The following is a 21,573-nucleotide window of genomic DNA, read 5'->3' on the forward strand; positions in this document are numbered from 1 at the left end:
AGCCCGGCTGTCCTGGAATACCCTTGGCTGCAGAAAGCCGTTCATGTCAACAGCTGGTCTCTTGACATTCAAGCCCGAATTCCAGCACAGCGGAACCAGGAAATGGGCCAAAGGCATTTGCAGGGGGAAAGCACCCCTGGGCTACAGCTGCAGGCTGGCGTTGGCTTCCTGCTGTCACTTTCCTGGGCTTCGCTGCGCTTTTTTTGTAGAAAAGGTCAATACTACAACTGAGAACTCATCTAAGGAACCCCAGACAGGGCAGAATGAGGTTAAAACAAGATGCCTTGACAATTTGAGAGAGAAAGAGACAGAGACAGCAGCCTGCCGCCATTCCTGGGCATTGATGTGTGCGGGGGGCTGCTGTGAACACTTCCACGAATTACCGTACTTGAATTTCCAGACACTGCTCTAAGGAGGTACCACCGCTACCCCTGGTGTTTCGAGATGAGGAAACCGAGGCACAGGGCATCCCTGAGGTTTAAGGAGACAATCTGCAGAGGGCATGTGTTAGGATTAAATGGAATAACATAATTCACACATGAATGTGTGTATATCAATAAGCTTCTAGTTTGATTACGTTTCGAACGTTCATCAAAGAAGGTAAATAAATGGCCCTGAAGCTGACATGGGTTATGGAGACAAAAACGGTACAGTCAAGAGCCATTAAAAAAAAAAAAAAAAAAAAAAAAGAGCCAATGGGAGAGGGCAGCGGGGCAGATCGGTCCCCACACTAGAGAAAAATCCCAAAGCTGACTTGGTACCAGCCTCCCAGTGCCATTCTCCGAGCATTCCTTTGCATTAAAGCAAAAGACAGAAGAACAAAGACCTAAAAAATATAATAAAACCTCTGCCTGATGATTTTAAGAACTGGTGTAGGATGCCTGCCACGTGTTCAGTCTCAGCCAGAGCGTAATTCTGGTCAACATTCCAAGCAAAATCTTTGCTGTGATGCTTAGCACAAAATGTCACCTGGTTTCTAATTATCTGACGTGCTTCCACGCGATGGTGATGACAACGAGCAACGGATGCACACGCCTCCCTAGGACCGTTCTCCACTTGTCTGGTCCAGAAAACTTGGCCGTTACGATTTCTTACATAATTTCCTGCCTGCCACAAACATTTGCATCTTCATTAGCTCTACAAGGAAGGAAGTCAAAACCTCTCTCATCAGAATGCAACTGACTGTGGTTTTGAATGAACTTGATCATTTCTGATATTTAGTGAACTATGACTAGATTGAAAAATAATTCTTTCAAAGCAAAGACGTCCAAAGTACGGCTGTAACTCCCTGCTTCGGATGCTCATTCACTGCTCACGGTGTGTTCTATCTCCCTTCACTCTCATTATACTGGCGCCTCACAAACAGTTTCTGTCTGATTTTGTTTTCCTTTCCACCATCAGTAACCATAGATGGCTCCCTTCTTTTTTTTTTCCTTCCATCACCGCCATGACAGATCTGAAGCACCGATGACACAACTGCACCAAAGAAAGCAACACCCGTGTCTGCCAACTTACAGAAGCGGCTCCGAACGGAAGGGAGACCCCAGTGTCCACAGCTCATGCGGAGGATCATGGCCCCCCGTCCACTCACCAGGACCAGGAGGGAGCAGGCCGGCACACACCCTGCCAGCCACAGACAGGCAGGGGACGGGGGTAAACTGCACAGGGACTCTGGGTTTTCTTTTCATCTGTTTTAAAATATTAATTTTTGTCATTTTTTATTTGATGCACTCAAAAAGGTGTTTGTTTTTTTTTTTAAATCTACTTTGGGATGAGTCGATTCCAATACATCCACATACTTAAATATCATGCAGCCATGAAAAAGATCGCTGATGAAAAGGCGAGGACATGGGAAAAATGTCATTGTAACAAAGACTCAGTAGGAAAACACTGGACACACCATTGCTTACGTGACACTTACCAACCCTCATAAAACACCAAGGTGGGAAAAGGAGAAAACCTCCCCGGAGTCAGTAGTTGCCTCCAGACGGAAGGATCACAGGCAATTTTTCTTCTTCTTTATAGTTTCCACATTCTCTATATTGAACATATAACCTGTTAATAATCAGAAAAACGGTTGATTCATTCCCTGCAAATTCTCCTCTTTGTGATCAACTCTACCTTTTCTGTTTTCTCTTTTTCCTGCTGAAAAGTCTAAAACCTGGACAAGCATCCGCCGGGTGAACAATCTAATGAAGGTACCACTTCTCAGGGTCAGGGCTCCTGCTTACCTAGAGGTAAAGGTGGGCAGAGAACCAGGGCCTCCCAGTAACCTTGTCCCACCACGAGGACCCATGCACGATTCATTATGCATCTCAAGGCAGAAAGTGGCAGGTGACGTGAAGAGGGTCGGTCACAAGCTATGGGACTTGACAAGAGAAGACCGTCCAGGAGATGAGGACACACAACCCTGGGCGAGGCTACAAGGATAACTGGTGTTCCCGCAGGAGTGGAGGAGGGGACAGGAGCAGGTCCAGCCACGAGGACGCTGTGGCGAGGCGAGCAAGAAGGCCTCTTCACGCCGACGACAGGGGGCGAGGCCACCTGCAAGAAGAGCTCTGCCTCCCCAGCAAAAAGGGGGAACCCCAGTCGGTGCAGGACAGCCAGAGGCTTCAGTCTGGACAAGGAGGGTCAGCTGGGATTCCAAAATCAGCCTCTTCGTGCGGAGTCTAGGTTTGTGGTACACGTGCGTTCACAGGTCGCGACGGTTGCCCAGAATCGGTACTCGTTTGCTAACTGTACTTCCTAAACTGAAGTGGAAGTCGGCAGAGAGAGCCAGAAAGCCTGACGTTCCACAGTGCCCCCCCGCCCCCCGCCATCCCGTGTGAACAGAGGAGCCCAGTGATGACGGGTGTGGCCCGTCCGCATGGCAGGAGAAGAACTGCCTGCAGGAACGTTGGCCCGGATGAGAAACAGACCCGGGGACTGCGGTGGGCAGAAACGTGCCCCCGCCCAAAGATGCCCCCGTCCTAACCCCCAAGTCCTGAGACTACGTCACCTTACATGGCAAAAGGGACTGGGCAGGTGTGACTACGTGAAGGTTCTTAAAATAGGGGAACATTTTGGATTATCCGGATGAGCCCAATGTCATCATGAGGGTCCTGAGAATTCGGAAGAGGGAAGCAGAAGAAATAGAGAACATGACGTGAGGATGGACGGAGCGATCAGAGAGAGATCTGAAGATTTTACACGGCTGGCTTCGAGGATGGAGGAATGGACCACCAGCCAAAGAGTGCGCGGAGCCCGCGGAAGCTGGAGAAGGCCAGGGGATGAATTCTTCCCTAGAGCCTCCAGAAGGAGCACGGCCCTGCCAACACCTTAATTTTAGGAACTCTGACCTCTGGAACGGTAAGAGAATAAATCTATGTCGATTTAAGCCACTAAGTTTGGGGTGACTTGTTACAGCTGCGACAGGAAACTAATACCGGACCAAGGTCACAAGGGACCCTGTGAAAGCCCTTGGAACTACTTGCTACATGGAGTAAAGCACAGTCTACGGGGATATTACATTTGTCTTACAGCAAACCAGTAGTGTGTGGAAGACCTCAGTAATGAAGTCTGAGACACCGACACCGAGAACTGGCCGCACTCACTCCGGACAGCTTAGTAACCTGGCAACAATTTGACCCCTAATTGCATCTTCTGGATGTAACTGCGTCTTTTGGACCCCCTGGTAGCACGACAGTGGGGTATCACAGGCACTTTATAACTCACATCCTTTCTTCGACACAATCTTCAAGGCTTCCAGCTCTGCCCACTTCAGAGATAAATGGTGAACATCTTGACAAAGACAAGACGCATGAGATGGCAGGCTGCCCGGCCTCCTCTTCTTGGTACTTGGGGGCTGATTCTCACCTCCCCAGCCCTACTTGCCTCCAACACCACACACCTTAGAGTAAGGATGCAACACACCTTACCCTAACCTTCCGAGTCCTAGAGAACAAGGATTCTTGAAACCCATCCCATTACCCAATGAGGCACACACAGCCTCCGCCCAGCCCAATCACTGCCCCATCGCAGCTCCGAGCCCTCCTCCAACTGCGCCGGTGGGCAGCCAGGGGCCAGAGATCTGCCTGCCCAGCTTCCCTTCTCTCCCCCACTGCTCAACCTCTACTCCCGATACTGCCGACAGCCCTGACTCACACAGGCCAGGCCGAGGGGATGAAACGCATGACGGTCCCGAAGAAGGTTCACATGCCAACGTGTGCACCTCACACAGGGGATGCCAGGTGGGGACAGGTTAGCACAATAATGAGAATAACCTGAATGCAGAGGTTCATTGTTCCCTTCTAGCTCTCAGACATGGCGAGCTGAAGTCTTTTGGCCCGAGCTCTCAAGCATTTTGTACCAGCTCCCTGGAGCTGCCCAGTCTGATGCTGGCTGTGCATGTCTGTCCCGTGTCCCATGGATACCATGTGCAATGGATACCATGGGCTCTGGGGTCAGGCACACCTGGATACCAAGCCTGATTTCTCCACTCACCACCTGTAGGACCTTACATGACATTCGTATTCTCTGAGTCTCTTAATCCCTACCTGCCACGATAATAAGAATTCTGTAGATTATTATAACAGGGAGCCAATACACATAAAATTCTTCACATGCAGCTGATGCCCACTAAACTGTAGGTATTACAACCACCAGCCCAGGGCAAGCTCCAGCACACGGTACAGAAGTCCGAGTTCCCTGGAGAGGACTTACAACAATTGCTCCCCATAACATAAAAGGACCAGGGCTCTACCTATGACGAGGCAGCAAAGGGGCTTTCTCACAGTGCAGCAGAAATCTGACCAGGCAGCAGAGCGAGGGCCTGGAGCCACTCGCCACACAGAGTTAGAGTCCCAAGAGAGGGGACCTGGAAACCATCGGCACTGCAGACAGGGAAGGAACGAGAAAAATACACAGTCGAACAATCAAGTAACCGACAGCCAAACTGTGATCAAAACTATTCATCACACACAAGGCTGCTCGCACACGCCGAAGCTCACAAAGGATGGAAACACGTGTTCTTCCAAAGTTCCTGCAAGAAGTAAGTTGGGCAAAGACACTTTGTTGAGAAGCCAATCTTTCACCGACTACATGACAATGACAGTCTCAGCCGTCTCTCCCTAGGCAACTCCCACACACTGTGCGTTTACTTTCCCCAGAGTTTTGGGAACTTCTCCATCCCACTCTCCAGTTCCAGACCTGAAATGAAAAGTCCATAATCAATACCCTTATGAAGCCTAAGAGATCACAAATAGCGGCGGAAGGTGGGGATGACCCGTGTGTGCAGGTGGCAGTCTGTCCCAGGGGCCTGCTGGGAGAAAGGACAGACTTGGTCCAGCAGCCGGGCTAGTAAAGGCCACCCCATTCCACCCCTTCCCTCTGGAGTGCGATGCCCAAGTGTGGGGTGGGGAAGGGAGGGTCCATTCTCCTCATGGGAGGATAAATGGGTACAAACTTTCTGGCATCAGTGCAATAATACATTACTTTTATTGGGGAAAAAAAAAACTTTGATAGAACAATCACCCATCGAGGATGACATCACAAAGAAATAATGCTCAGTGCTGTTATTATGAAAACATCCTTTACTGCATTGTTTAGAACAGCAAAAACTCAAGCACCTTAAATGCCCAACAGAGTGTGGCTAATTCTGAAACATCCATTCACTTGAAAGGATAACACACATGCAATTTGGTAGCGACGCTCCAGTTATATCACCGGATATTAAAAACAAGGGTTGAGGACCTGAGCACCATAAGAGCCTCTGTTGTAAGATGTGAGAGGAAGCAAGCAAAGACCATCTGAAACTCACGCGAAAAAACCTCAATACGACATCCTGAAATGCTCGGTTATGGGCTTTTTTCCCCCATCTCTACTTTGAATAATCCTACAATGAACACAAATTACAAATGTTTAAGCAGTCTGTTTAATAGTCTGTTTAAAAATAACTGGATGGGGCTTCCCTGGTGGCGCAGTGGTTGAGAGTCCGCCTGCTGATGCAGGGGACACGGGTTCGTGCCCAGGTCCAGGAAGATCCCACGTGCTGCGGAGTGGCTGGGCCCGTGAGCCATGGCTGCTGAGCCTGCACATCTGGAGCCTGTGCTCCGCAACAGGAGAGGCCGCAAAGGTGAGAGGCCCGCGTACCGCAAAAAAAGTAAAATAAAATAACTGGATGGGACTTTCCCTGGTGGCGTAGTGGTTAAGAATCCTCCTGCCAATGCAGGGGCCATGGATTTGATTCCTGGTCTGGGAAGATCCCACCCGTCACGGAGCAACTAAGCCTGTGCACCACGACTACTGAGCCTGCACTCTAGGGCCCGCGAGCCACAACTACTGAAGCCCACGCACCTAGAGCCGTGCTCTGCAACAAGAGAAGCCACTGCAGTAAGAGAAGCCCGCGCACTGGAATGAAGAGCAGTCCCCGCTCGCCGCAACTAGAGAAAGACTGTGTACAGCAATGAAGACCCAACGCAGCCATAAATAAATAAATAAATAAATAAATTTTAATAAATTCTATATAAAAAAACTGGATGCCTGTTTTTCAGGCATTCTCCCCACTTATTAATAATTTCTTGACTTGGGTCAGTTTAAATACATCCCAGGCCACACCTCCACACTGAGAATCAGGTCTGGCCAGTGGCTTTGACAACCTGGATTCTCCTCCTAAAATCACACACCACCCCCCATTTCCGGTTTCCTGGGGATTTTGCAATCTCCCATTCCATACGGGTTCCTACTGATCACTGTTGCCATGAACAAAACACTAAGTTGATAAAGAAGAATTGCTACTTTACTTTCGCTTGATACAGTTTCATGGAAGACTGGAAGCCTGACAGTATTTCCATTTCAGAAGAAAAACAAGACTACCGCCACCACCCCAAAAGTACGGAGAGAAATGCTTCCCAAAACAATCCACTCTATCACTTCCACGGTTTCATTCCATCAGTGGAAGTCTGCCTGTACAGTTTTGGGATAAATGCTACAAGAATTCACCCACATTCATTTACAATTTGCAAGGAAAAGTGTTCCATTAATTTTTAGGTTTATTACACATCATCACTATTCTCCACCTCAAGAAGCAACAAGTGCGTCCAATTTCCAACCTCAGGCTGGTGGTGAACTTTCTCACACAGGCCCTGCAGTTCACATCCTCATCCGCATCTCCTTCTGATTTTAATTTACGCACAACGATCTTGTCAAGCTCCTACTGCTTCTAAATGTATGCTTTGTGAAGGTTTTTCTTTTCGTCTCCAAATAATTCATTCCTTGTTACCGTAACTCATTCACAAGAGGCTCTTTTTTTTAAAATGTAAATTGTTTTCTATCACAGGATTATACAAGGGTGATATTCCACATTTTCAAGTGATTTTCTTGCTGCAAAAAATAAAAATCTAACTCATGGTCTCCAAGTAAACAGCGATGAATCACAAGGCAACAGCCATGCCCGAGCCTTCCCCTGGGAGGAGACAGGCCAGGACATCTGTGCTACACCGAAGGTCTTCCCACGGGGCTGCTCTGTGGACGTCCGTCACAGCTGGTCCCCAGGTTTGCATCGACCGGGACAACCCAGCTATGCCTCTGGGTCCACGCGGCTAAGTGGCCTTGACTTTTTAAAACAGCCATCGGACAGAACTCCCACGCAGCTTGCCCACTTTATAAACTAGTCTTCTCTCTTGCAATGGAGACATTTGCCGAAGACCACATCAATACCTCCAGTTTCAAAGGAGACCCCGACGTAAAACAGAAATTTAACATTCAACAGTGACCACCCCAAAAAAGGGGGTAAAGTCCATTAAAGGGATCAATCTCAATGTTCTCTGTTAAATTTCATACCTGCCTTATCTCATCACCTTAAGAAATTTAACCCTGAAACTTTAAAATGGCATTCACACTGTGCAGACTCAGGAGGAATACCTGATACATTTTCAAGCTTTCTTTTTTTTTTTTTAAATGGAAACTCCTATTTTGCCATGAAGACATTTTACCTAGAATTTGTACACAGAATTAGTTTATCTAGGATTTAATACATACTTAGCCAGCAATATCCAAGAATCGATCCAAAGAGACGCAGGATCCCTAGAGTTCCTCCCTTGGTCATCTTGGGGCCCAGATGTGCCCAGTGAGGTCGATAAGGGTGGTATGTTGCCCACCATCTGCTTCTCTTGGATGTACATCCCCCCCCCCAACAAACCCCCCAGTCAGTGAGCAGGGCCTTGCTGGGCAGGCTCTCCAGTACAACCTTCTGTTTCCCCGCTTTGTGTGATAAGAACATTTCCTGGAAGGGAGGGGTGAGGGCTGTACAGCCAGCTCGTCCTTTGGGGGAAGGCCTCGGGCATATGGCGGGAGGATGCGGGTCACGCTGACTCGCGGGCAGGACCACGGAGGCTCCGTCCTCTGACAAGAGATTGCGGGCAGCCGTCCACCTGCATCCTCTCCTCTCCAGATCCTCAGCTCAAAGCCTCCAGACCTGCCTCCACCCCTTTCCACCACCCCTGGAGCCTGCGTACAAAGTATACCGGGAGTTGCTTAAGCCACCCTGTACCGTTAAGGTTACATCTTGGGCCTGAGCCATCCCCCGCCTCACCCTGGCGGGACACGCTCACTCCCTCTGAGCAGGACTTCTAATCGGAACCAACATCCGTGGGTGTCGTTGGGATTAGGGTCGGCCGCCCTAGCCACGCGGAGCCAAGTTCAGCCAGCTGTCACGTGACAGTGGTGCCCCCCCCACCCCACCCACTGTCACAACCATTTTACGCTCGGAACTAGGAACACAGATTAAGCAGCATCTACACCGTCCCAGGCGCTGTGCTCAGCGCTGGCGTGAATCGCCCCTCTGGACACTCAGCACAGAACTCAGAGGAAATGGGCGGCATCGTCCCCGCTGGACGCCGGGGGCGTGGAGCTCAATGCCGCCAGCCGCCGAGGTCACAGGGAGGTCCAAGCGGCACTCAAACCAAGGCTGTCTGGACACCGGCCACCCCCTCCCCGTCCACCCACACGGTGCCTCCCCCATGGGCATCCAGTCCGGCCAGCTCTGCCCCTGGGTACACACTTGCTGTTTCATCCCTGGACGCCATAAAACACTTCTCACAGCTCATCTTGGTGAAGGTGACCAGGGCTGGGGCAGGTGCTCAGCAGATGGCTCCCACCCTTGAGTGGAAAACCGGGACCCCGCTCCCAGGAGCCAGCGCCCAGCGAGGCGCCATCCACACCAGCCTGGGTCTCATCTAGGTACTGACAAACCCGGTGCGGCGCGGGGGAAACCGCTGCCTTCCCCTGAAATGTACCAGCAATCTCCACGCCCCAGAGGCAGGCAGAGACTAGATCCCCCCGAAATGTACCAGCAATCACCACGCCCCAGAGGCAGGCACAGACTAGATCCCCCTGAAATGTACCAGCAATCGCCATATGCCCCAGAGGCAGGCAGAGACTAGATCTGCACCGGGAAAGAAACACTTCCTTCCCAAGCGCTTTGCAACAACCTGGAAAGAATGAATGACAAAATCACAAGACCTACCTCCAGTTTGCAACCTCTTAGCATGAACAGATCCGAAAGATGACCATTAGGTACTGCTCACATCAAAGAAAGACAACTCAAAGGTCCATCCCATGATGAAGCCCGGCCTCCACCCAGGAAGTCGTCTGGCCAAACAAAACCAGAACTGGAGTCAACACAAGCCTCCACAACCACTAATTTACAGGAAAACACAGAGGCGGCATGTTACATAATTCTAAGGGGATGTGGTCCCAAAAACTCCAGACCAACAAGTGCCGCAGGGCGCACCAGCTCTGTTAACAAATCTATTCCACAGGAAGAGAAGGAAGACCGCTGCGGACCCCACACGTTGGAAGGGACTCAGGGGAAGCATCAACCACCCGCACAGCGAGGACCTTATTCGGATCCCCGTTCAAAGAAACTGAAAAAAAAAAAAAATTACGATACTCCTGAGACAACTGGAAATTTGGACACCAACTGTGTATGTGATGATATTAAGAAATGGTTCATTTTTTAAGTGTGATAATGGTGACGTGGTCACGTGCACTTTTTGTTTGTTTTTAAGAGTTCTCCTCTTTTGGAGATGGACACTGAAATATTTATGGATGCAATGACAGGATGTCTTGGACTTGCTTCAAAATAGTATTGGTGGGTGGCAGGGTGTCTCAAGGAAGTAAGATTGGCCACGGGTTGGTAGTTATTGAAGCTGGCTGATGGGTGATCTGGGAGGGGATTATGCTATTCTCTATACATTAGACGTGTTTGAATTGCTCTGTAAGTTTGAGAAAGCAATACTTAACTCAAAAAGTTCAAGCCTAGACTTTTCTTCTACCTTCACCCACTATGCACACCCAACGTATATACACATGAAAACACACACACGTACACACAATTCTCTATTTTCTATGCATACACTAGACCTTCTCCTTAGGGAGGGAAATGAATGATCATTCCACTCTGAGTCTCGAGCTCCTTCATCTCTAAGTCGAGAATTACATCTACGTCTTAGAGTCACTTGAGGATTAAACCAATTGATAAATATAAGCTGATTAACATAATTCATGTCACATAACCTGCAAACTGCTATCGCTAACAGTACCGGTTTCAAGCGTGCCAAGGTGGTTTGCTCTGACAATTCTCCTGGCGGGGGCCTTCTGTCGCTATGAATTCAAGGAGGATCAAGGGCAGAGGGGCAAGATGCACTAAAGGAGCGATGTCAGCGTCACCGGCCTGGAAATGAGGTGACCTAAGGATCCCGTTACTGATGGCTATGCCGTCCCTCTGGTTTAAGATGCAAAAAATCATCCTATCTTGAGGATTTAAAAGTGAATAACCATTCTTTTTGCCCTCGTCTCTCTGGACTACAGCAGGGGACACCAGCTGAAGCTCCGCTCCGCACCACTCCCAAAGGCTACTGCGCACAGCTGACAAGCACTGACCTGCAACTGCCAGCCTGGCTCCCGTGTCAGGACACCGGGGATCAAAGTCAATTCCAGCAAGCCAACGGTGGGGAGGGGCGTAACACAAAACATCTTGAAGGACACCATTTAGGGGGTATGGGGTTTGGGCTGACAGCTGATTTTATTTCTGTCACCTTTAAATTCTTTACCAAAATCCTTTTTTAAAAGCATTCACAGACAATAGATGAAAGAATAATCGAAGTCGCGAGACTGTCCAAAGCTGGGTTTGGAGCTGCACGGTACGACTCGATGCACCGTTGTTCTTGCTTGGACCGAGTGCCAGAGCTACAGAAAGAACTAAACGTGGCAGGGGGGATGTGGCAGAGCCGTGGTCTTCAGGCAAAGGGGAGAGAGTCGGCCCTTCGCTCTCTCCTGGACCACGTTTCTGGGCCAAGCTCACAGGATGGGCTGCTGGGCTCATTCCTGCTCCGTGCCCCGGGGGCCCAGGCCTGGCTGAGCTTGGATCCTCTCACCTGCCCCTGGGGCAATAACCCTAAGGGGGTGGGGGGGACCCCGGGAGGCATCCCTGCACTTAAGTCTCACTGCGAACAATCACTTCTGCTTTTCATTACGCTTCTTTCTTTAAACAAATTTTTTTTTTATCATCTGTTTTATATTTTTAAAAAACTGCTTGAATCTAAACATACTCTTCTACATTTTTTATAAAACAGTAACCTCATGGCTATTATTTTTTTCCCAGTACAAATTAGTCTCTGCAACCTCAATTAAGATAAAATTATAATAAACATATAAAATACAGAGACATGCTAAATATAATTAAACATAATGTAAATAAAAATATTAATAAAGAAGTAAAGATATTATACGTTATAATAAAGACAAAAAATAAATAGCTCATCTCAGGTTCAGAAAGTCAGTTTCCTGGTTCCATTCACTTTGGAAGTCAAGGGCGGGCGGCCCCCCATACCTGCAGTAGCGGAGACGGCTGTGTAGTCGGAGCCCTCATCTGAGTGGGTGATGAAGAAATGCTCAGGTACCACATACGGGTGACATCAGGGAGGCCAGGGAAGGGAAGGACACTGTTATGGACTGAATCACGTCCCCCCACCCCCCAAGTTCCTATGTTGAAGCCCTAACCTCCAATGCGGCTGTAAACAGGGCCTTTAAGGAGGTAAATAAGGTCAAATGAGGTCCTAAGGGTGGGGCCCTAATCCAATAGGACTGGTGTCCTTATAAGAAAAGAGACCCCAGAGATGTGCACACAGAAAAGGCCACATGAGGACACAGGGAAAAGGTGTCCATCACAAGTCAAGGAGAGAGGCCGCAGGAGACAACCAACCCCGGCCACACCTTGATCTCGCACTCCAGCCTCACAACCGTGAGACAATAAATGTCTGTTTCTTAAGCTCCCCGGTCTGGGACAGTCTGTTACCCTGCAGACGGACACAGACACCAAGCCCTTCCAATACGCCACCGTGTCCCCAGCCAGTCAGATCTTACCCTGCAGGACCAAGGATGCTTCTGCCGGCAACTGTTCATCAGCAGCATTTGCACGGCTGGCTTTCGGGCCAACCATGTTAGAGAGGGTGAATCCCACTGCGGAGACCCAGCCTGGGGAGGACCACCCTCCACACAGTGTGCCCTCCCAAGCTGAGCATCCCCCCGCTGACCCCCAGGACACGGAGAAGATCTGAAGTCTCCCGAGGGGCGAATGAACGTACATCCACTCGACAGACCTCGGGCTGAGCAGAGGGTGGGGAGGGGAGAGTCAGCGGGAAGAGCAGCTAAGGGTACCAGGTGCTGACACTCACTTCCTCCAAGTAAAGTAGGAGGAAACTGAGGGTCAGAATCCAAACGGCTTCCCCAAAAGCACACAGCCAGGAAGAGCAAGACCAGACATCATTCAGACACTCTCCTTAGACACTACACACTATATGCCCCACAATCAATAGCTACTATGACGGAGTAAAAGCAGAAAATGCCAGGAGGGAGGTTCAAATTAAAATGTGCCCGGGTATGAGAGAAGGCAAGGGCACAGCATTTCTGTTTTATTCCCAGGCTCGGGGAGCAGAGTAGAACAGTCAGGAAAGGCATTCCTCTCACGAGCAGAGCGTTCTGGGGTGTTTATTGCTGCCAGGCATGCGTGCAGCTGGGGTCCCTGTGCCCTGAGGGACGAAGGCCGGGAGAGGAAGGAAGCCCAGGCCAGGCGAGTGTGTGCCTCCCGGAACCACCTGGTCTGAGGGAGGAGTGGCAAAGTCCCGGGGCAAGTGGGAGGGGGGGAGCTGGAGCCCGAGCGCTGAGGCAGCCCAGCCATCTGTCACCATCCCAAGCCCACAGGCAGCCCAGCGACTTCTCCCTGCACCTAGCAGGCCCTCGAGCCGCATCACTCAGCTACCCGCGCTCTGAAAACTATCTCACTTCAGTGAACACTTAAAAGGCAGCGCTGTCCTCTAGCATTTTCCCAGCTCCCTGGATGTTTAATTTCCAGCCTTTACATCTGCAAGGAGGAATTTAGAATGTCTGAAGCTGCTTACCAGTTGACACATGGTGTTTGCGCATCTTAAAGAAAAGTCACCAATGAACCCATTCCATTCTCTTTGAAACACTGCAAAATATCCAACCATAACCAGACTTGTTCGTGAATTATAAGGACGCAGTGGGCTTGGGCGGATGCAGGAAATCACGCTCCAGACTCAATGAGCATCTCACTGCTGACGGGACAGCCCGCGTGTCTTCCCCACCGTGATGCACTGGCACTGCTCCTGCCAGCTGGGCATCCGTGCCCCCAGCTTTCGGAGGCAGCTCCTCCAACTAGCCTTTGAGGACCTGCCCCTCTTCTTCTCTACCACCCTCCTGGCACCGTCAATCAAGGTGGCCAAGAGGTGGCTGATTCCCTCTGGCAACAGGAAGCTCAAGTGGCGGCCCAAGAAAGAAGTGCAGTACCCCAAAGACACAGGGGTCTTGGACCCCTCAGCGGCCCTGGTTCAGCCCACCACCAGGCCTGGCTCTCAGACCAGCCTCCCATGCTCAGGACTGCCCCCCACATCCTGCTGGTAAATTCATCCGCTGGAATTTGCTAGAATGGGATTCCGATGTTTTCAACCATGGACCCAAACAGACCGATTTATCACGCTCCCCAGCCTAAAAGGTAAGCAAGTTCTGGCCATCCTAAAAGGCAAAGGCCACTTGCTGAGGGCAAAGACTGCCTGAATTTAGGAACTTTTTTTATTGCCCTAAGTTCTGAAGGCCATTCCCAAAATGGTAGCCACAGTAACCTCCAAGTCCTGGGTACCCGGCCTCACGGACTGGTTACTATAGCCTCGGGCCTCTTCTCTGGGTATTTCAGTCCTTGGGTCCGTGTTCATCAGGTGTGTTCCCTGTTGCTACATACATACGGCCTCATTCCAGGGAGGACGCCTTCAGGAGCTTGGTCCTCCCCTCTCACGCGGTCAAGCTCCATGGAGCTCTCACCACACAGTGGGTCCTGCGTGGGATCCTGGGGTCTGGTCCCACGACCACAGTCCCTGAGCACCTGGAGCCTGCGCTGGGGAGAGACTGGGGGGCTGGGGGTGGGGACACAATCAGAGCTGGGGGCACAGGCTGCCCGCCTGGCGTCTCAGCCAGGAGACGTCTGTACGGCCTCCAGGGAGCAGTGACACTTGAGCTGAGTAGTGAGGACGTCAGCTGGGTTAAGAAAAGAGGGGCACGCCTGCCTGGGGGCAGGAGCTGGACCACCAGAGGCCTTGGTGGAGCCTGAGATGACAGGTGGCCCCCAGGGAGCTGTCTGCAGAGGAGGTGCCTGCAGGGAAGGGCAAGACCACGCAGGCCAGTCACCAAGGGCCCTGGATGCTAAGAGAAGCAATTCCATTTGCATTTCTTTATTTACCCCATGACGTGTTCTAAAAAGGCTAAGGGGGTGAGGCCAGGAATTTCGACTTCACTCTGAAAGCCCTGGTGAGCCATTAAAGGCTTTTAAGCAGGGCAAGGCCTGGCCAGATTTGTTTTGGAATCTATTTACGGGTTAGCTAAGCTGTCAAACACGAATTACCACATCAGCGTCCTCGGACATCTGAGCGCAGAAGCAGAGACGCGCCTGCACACACCGAGGGAGGCTGGTGAGGACCGCCGGTGCCTGATCACATAAATATAAATTCGTGTTTACTACACAATCAAAGATGCGGGGACAGCACACAACCTGTGAAGCTGATCATAAAACACGTCAGCGCCATCCTATGGGTTATCACGCTGTGAAAACTTGAAAAGCTATCAAATCTTCATTTATATGAAGAGCTCAGCAATTCTCAAGCAGGCTTGATGTGGGGGATCGCATGTTGCTGGGCCTTCTGGCTTTTTAACTAAGAAAGGCCTGTGCAAGGGGGCAAGCTCACGGGCATCCCGTGATAGCAAACCACACAACCGATGCTTCCTGAGCCCACTGGCTAGGACGCCGGGTCCTCCACCCACCAACGAGGCACGTGCCCACAGGGCCTGTCCACATTCCAGATTCAGGTCACTCACCGCTCCTCACGTCGTGACACCAGGATTGGGAGACCTGGAGCAGTGGTCCCCAAAGTCCAGTGCCCCACCTAGCAGCAGAGGGGCAGCCCCTGGGAACCTGTCAGGGAGGCGGCATCCAGGCCCCGCCCCGGACCTCCTGGCTCAGAGCCTCTGGGGCGCATCCGGTGCTCACACGCTGTCCGGGTGACTCTGAGAATCTCTGCTCTAAAGGCCACCAGCTCTACAGCCAGGCCCGCAGGTGGGTCCGCCAGCCTGGACAGGTATACGGGAAGGGAAGCCATGCCTTACAAACCCACGGTGGCGACACAGCAGCTCTTGAATGGAGTGATGGGGACACAGGCGGAAGAAAACAACACATGCTATGTCATCAAATTTCATGTTCTCAACCCTTTAAGACAGTTTGGTATCAAAGAGAAGCTAGGGAAGCTATGTTTGAACTAGAAAAGCATAAACAGGCCCAAGAAAACTGCAAAACAGACTTGAAGGGAAGTGACCTAACCTGACAGGGCCTGACCTGAGGAATGACCTTGAGGAATGACCCTGAGTGGACCGGGAGGGCCTGACTCCAAGCACCACTGTGGACAAGAACCCCAACTCTGCAGAGGGGACCAGACCAGCCAGGAACCCCTCGCTCTTATGAACACACAGTGCACTTTTTATAACATCCCAAGCACTTAATATTTCACAAATAATACATTCATGAATGTTAATGTCCTGGCAAGGGAGACAAAGGGCAGGTTCTCTGACTGGTGCAGAAGTTAGCTGGCCCTCGAGGGGACACCAGGGCTGCTCAGCAGTGGCAGGACCCCAGAGAGGTCAGGGTCTACTTCCAGTTCAGAGGTCAAGGTCAGCTTTCAGTTCAGAGGTCAGGGTCTACTTCCAGTTCAGAGGTCAAGGTCTGCTTTCAGTACAGAGGTCAGGGTCTACTTCCAGTTCAGAGGTCAAGGTCTGCTTTCAGTTCAGAGGTCAGGGTTTACTTCTAGTTCAGAGGTCAAGGTCTGCTTTCAGTTCAGAGGTCAGGGTCTACTTCTAGTTCAGAGGTCAAGGTCTGCTTTCAGTTCAGAGGTCAGGGTCTACTTCTAGTTCAGAGGTCTCCAACCAGCAGTGGGCACACGGCACATCCTTCCTAACAGAGAAAGTGAGGCAGGAATGGGGAAGGAAGTACAGGGGTTATTTTTTTATTCGTGTGTCAAAAAAAACCAGTGTTTCCCATTCTTGCTATTATCCCCCAAAAGCAAAAAAAAAAAAAAAAAGAATAAATAAGCGAACTCCCAAGCAGATAAAAGTCAGCTCTGCAGTACTTTGCTGATGCGGCAAGAAGTGACGGCTGACGTGGACAAGGGCTGTCATCTGCCCGACACACACTGAGCCCCACTGTGAACACGTCTGTGAAAAGTTTTGTAGGAGCAAAATCTGTGATTTGAGGCAAGTACACAAGAGTTTTCTCCCCACCCTATAAGTAAAAGAACTGCCAAGGGAATGCTCCAGAATGTGGAGCTGTCAAAAAGATTTAAGTATGAAAGCTTCCAGGAGGTTTCCTCTTGGCCAGAGAACAAGTGAGTAATTTCCCTGAGCCAAGCGAAGGTTAATAATCAACGAAGTTCGTTAAGACAGCCCTGAGCTCACGCTGTTAGTCGTAAAGCTGGGTGGAATTTGCCGACTCAAGCAACTGGAGGAAAGTCACATCCTCACCCAGGAGCCAGCTTCCTAGAAGCCTTAGAGGAGAAGGTGCTGGCTGAGTCTCACACAGCCCCTGCCCACCTTGAGAGGCTCGGTCAGACCCAGGCGACAAGGCCAGCCTCCCTCACTGAGAAGTGCTTGATCCCTGACAACACGTGGGTCCATTACCCCACAGATAATGTCACTGGTTCCCACCTGAAAAAGCAACGAGTGCCAGGCTGACCCTTGGTCAGCGCAGAGCTCTGCACTGCAGATCAGAGGCCGGCAGGGTCCACGGAAGTCCGGCTGGCGGTCTTCAGCCCAGCACTGTTGAGATTCTGGGCCACCCTGTGCAACGTCCCTGGTCCCCACTCACCAGATGCCACTAACACCTGCCTCCCCAAAGCTGGGACAACCAAAAATTTCTCTAGACGCTGCCGAATGTCCTCTGGGGGCAAAATGTGCTCCTTCTCTTTGTTAAGAGCCGCAGATCTTAGCCAAACACTTGGATTGACAAGGAGCGAAAGTGACGTCAGGGGGGTCACAAAGTGCAAGACACCTGCCAACCCATGAGACAAGGATGGCAACTCCTCACTCTCAAGGACAGGTGCTGTCCTAACAGCCTGCTGAACTTACAGGCAGAGCAAAGACGCTCAGACTCCTGGAGGGAGGGTAAAGTCCAACAACCAATCTGGAAAACCGTCTGGCAGTTTAAGAGTTGACGCTACACCCACCGCATCTCCCAGCCACTCCCTGCTGGATAGTTACTCAAGAGAAACAAAAGCGCGTGCCGCTGGGAAGAACAGTACTGAGTGTTCACAGCAGATTACTCGTAAAAGCCAAACCCTGGAAGTGAGTCAATCAACATCCAACAACAGGATAAGCTGTGGGGAGCACACACAATGGAATACGACTCAGCGGTAAAAAAGAGCAAGCAACGGATACACACAACGACCTGTATGAATCTCAAAATCCTGACACTGAGCGAATGAAGCCAGATGAAGAAAGCGTCCATTACTGTGTGATTCCGCTTCTGCTAAATTCTAGTAAATGCAAACTAATCCACAGGGACAGGAGATCAGTGCGAGCGGATGGGGGTGAGGGGATGGGTCACAGGGGGCAATGCCTGAGGAGATGAACACGTCCGAGAGCGTGACTGTGGTTTCGGGATGGCCCGTCAAAACTCATCAAATTGTAAACTTTCAATGTGTGCAGTTTCTCTTGCAGAAGTTGTAAGTCTATAAAGTGGTTAGAATAAAATAAAGTAACTGCAGAAAGGGCAAGGCAGCTGTAAAATTCACCGAGAATAACTGTTCCGTCCCATGGGGGGCGGGGGGTCACACGACCTTACAGGTAAGTCCTGCCTAAGCAGGTGGGGACTGCTCAGGTGGGAACTCTCGGCCAGCAGCGCTGCACCCCCTCCCCCGACACTGCTACGATCCCAGGGGATGGGCACACAGCCACCACCTACACTTCCCACTCCTTCCCCATCACCCAGGGGCCCATCGCCCCTCCCCAGCCTGGGGCAGATACAGCGGTCTGCCCCCTGCACAGATGGGGACTAAGCCCCGCCTGAAAGGCGAGTCTGGTCTGGTACAGAACAAGAATGCAGACCGTCACCAAATGCCCTTGGAAGGAATGTTGTGGACAGAGCACTAGACGGGCATCAGAGAACTGCCAGCCTGACAAAGTCAACTACGGGACAAGCCTGGGTGAGCCTCACCGCTCTCCGTCCCCAGAGCCACTCTCTGAAAGAGGGACGGCGCCGTCTGAGCCGCCCGACCACACCTGCGGTGGCAAGCAAATCCTGCGCGGAGCCCCACGCAGAGTCTGGCTCTGCTGCCCCATGAAGCCGGCATCAGAGCCGAGCACAGGACTTGGTCACCTCCGGCCCTGCCACCCGGCTCTGCATGACCTCAGGTCAATCACGGTGACTTTCAGGGTAGCAATTTCTCCATAATGTGCTAATTATAGCTCAGAGGAAAAGCAACGTCTATTTATACGTGTTTAAAATGAACTGCTTGCCAGCATCTTTATTATTAAGATGTCACATAGGGGCTTCCCTGGTGGCGCAGTGGTTGAGAGTCCGCCTGCCGATGCAGGGGACACAGGTTCGTGCCCCGGTCTGGGAAGATCCCACATGCCGTGGAGCGGCTGGGCCCGTGAGCCGTGGCCGCTGAGCCTGCGCGTCCGGAGCCTGTGCTCCGCAACAAGAGAGGCCACAACAATGAGAGGCCCGCGCACCGCGATGAAGAGTGGCCCCCGCTCGCCACAACTGGAGAAAGCCCTCACTCAGAAACGAAGACCCAACACAGCAATCAACCAATCAATAAATAAATAAATTTTTTAAAAAAAAGATGTCATATAATTCGGGTGCCTTAAAGTTAATAGCTATAGTTTCGACCAGACCAGAATAAAGGTGTCACAGATGTTCCGAACTCAGGTGAATTTTCAAAGCCACGCTGTCTGGAATCTCTCCCTCCTCCCAGACTGGGAAACTGTCACCACAGGCCACCAGCTTGTGCCGGGTGTCCTTGCTGTGCAGTCAAAACCGCCAGCCAGCATCCCGACGCCACCAATCACAGCAACGGAGGAAAAGCAAGCTAGCAGCTGTGATTTTCCTGGTGACCACGGTGAGTAAGAGACACCTACAGGAGGAGCACAGAGCACAGAGAACTCTTCATGCCCTCTGCAGACCTTGGGCGGATCTGAGAGGTCTCCTTTCTGCATCATTAAAAATGTCATGAAGGGGCTTCCCTGGTGGCGCAGTGGTTGAGAGTCCACCTGCCAATGCAGGGGACACAGGTTCATGCCCCGGTCCGGGAAGATCCCACGTGCCACGGAGCGGCTGGGCCCGTGAGCCATGGCCGCTGAGTCTGCGCGTCCGGAGCCTGTGCTCCGCAACGGGAGAGGCCACAGCAGTGAGAGGCCCGCGTACCGCCAAAAAAAAAAAAAAAAATGTCATGAAGGACCTAGGGGTAAGACGGGAATAAAGACACAGACCTACTAGAGAATGGACTTGAGGATATGGGGAGGGGGAAGGGTAAGCTGGGACGAAGTGAGGGAGTGACATGGACATATATACACTACCAAATGTAGAATAGACAGCTAGTGGGAAGCAGCCGCATAGCACAGGGAGATCAGCTCGGTGCTTTGTGACCACCTAGAGGGGTGGGATAGGGAGGGTGGGAGGGAGGGAGACGCAAGAGGGAAGAGATATGGGAACATATGTATACGTATAGCTGATTCACTTTGTTATACAGCAGAAACTAACACACCATTGTAAAGCAATTATACTCCAATAAAGATGTAAAATAAATAAATAAATAAAAATTTAAAAAAACACACAGAGAGGTAGGTGGGAGGGGGAGCAGGGGGGGGTTAGTGTGTGAGTCCTGAGTGCGAATCCAGACTCAGCCACCTCCAGGTGTGGGCGGATTTGGGCAAAGCTCTCAACGCTAGGCCTCAAGCTCCCGGCCCGCAAAAGGAGGGTTCTCCCACCTCTGTGCTGGGGTGACCAGGTAAAATGGCACAAAGCACACTAAGCGCTTAACACAGGGCGGGGTCCCCCACGCAATAAACAGTTGGTGCTATTACGGATTTTATTAAGGGAGGAGAAGGGAAGAAACCACGAGTGTGTTCATGAAATGTTTAATAGAAATTTCTGGAATCTGGAGCAGGGGCAGCTGTCGGGGATGCCTCCAAGCGACGGTGTCATTTACAAGGCAAACCCGCGCCCGGCAGCCGCTGGGGCAGAGCTGCACCCCAGGTCCACAGGCCGAGCCAGACTCCTCCGCCAGGGCACCAGGCCACTCACCCACTGCCTCGTGCTGGCCTCTCCCCACTGTCCTCGCGGTGCAGGGCATTTTTAAGTAGCTACTCATGTCCTCTGTTCCCCAAAACTAATTCATAACTGCAGTCTGAAAGGGAACCACGGGGGGAGGCGGAGGCAGGGGCTGGGACTCCTTAGCCAGCTGGCGTGGGAGCGAGCCTGGCCCACGGGACCAGCCGTCACCAGCCAGCAGCTCCCACGTGACAGGTCCTGAACAGCTGCCTCGCTCGGGGCTTTCCAGGTACAGAAGCTCGGCGCAGAGAAAGGTCCACACATGATGACAAAATAGTCTCCCGATGAAAGAGCAGGAAGTTCTGAAGAAGGGCTCGGCTCCACAGGGTCGGCCCAGAGCAAGTGTGGCCTGGCTGCTGGGGGGCTTCAGGGAGAAGAACCAGCAAGATGCTGCTGCAGCTCCAGCCTCCTTCAAGCTCATAAAAAAAGACTGGAGCCTAAATAGTAGAGATCGTAACGCACAGAGAAAAGAGCAAGAAAACAGACTGGGCAGATGGCTGGGGTCTCTGTCCACTGTGCCCTGTCCACTCGGCTCCTTGTCCACCACCAGGCCCCATGTCTCCCCTCTTTGCAGTCGGTAGAGGACAAGGCAGCGTGGATCTGGGTGGAGGGATAAGTGCTGGGCCTTCACTGGTGGCTTCAAGTCTCGG

The 21,573-nt window shown here is 51.4% G+C and overlaps 1 protein-coding gene across 3 annotated transcripts in view; it reads right to left on the reverse strand.

Annotated features, from left to right (window-relative positions):
* Window positions 1-21,573, reverse strand: part of AGAP1 (ArfGAP with GTPase domain, ankyrin repeat and PH domain 1) — a 552,897-nt gene that overhangs the window by 514,605 nt on the left and 16,719 nt on the right. Inside the window, exon 1 of one of the 3 annotated variants that reach the window (XM_027117554.1) lies at window positions 9,038-11,695. The exons of the other annotated variants lie outside the window; for them this stretch is intronic. Coding sequence (XP_026973355.1) covers window positions 9,038-9,083 — 46 coding nt within the window. The 5' untranslated portion in view covers window positions 9,084-11,695. Of the gene's footprint in view, window positions 1-9,037; window positions 11,696-21,573 lie in introns of those variants that run through there. 3 annotated transcript variants of the gene reach the window in all.

The sequence above is a fragment of the Aethalodelphis obliquidens genome, unplaced genomic scaffold (genome assembly GCF_003676395.1).
Source record: "Aethalodelphis obliquidens isolate GAN/ISIS:26980383/991018 unplaced genomic scaffold, ASM367639v1 scaffold2, whole genome shotgun sequence".
NCBI classification, from domain to species: Eukaryota; Metazoa; Chordata; class Mammalia; order Artiodactyla; family Delphinidae; genus Aethalodelphis; species Aethalodelphis obliquidens.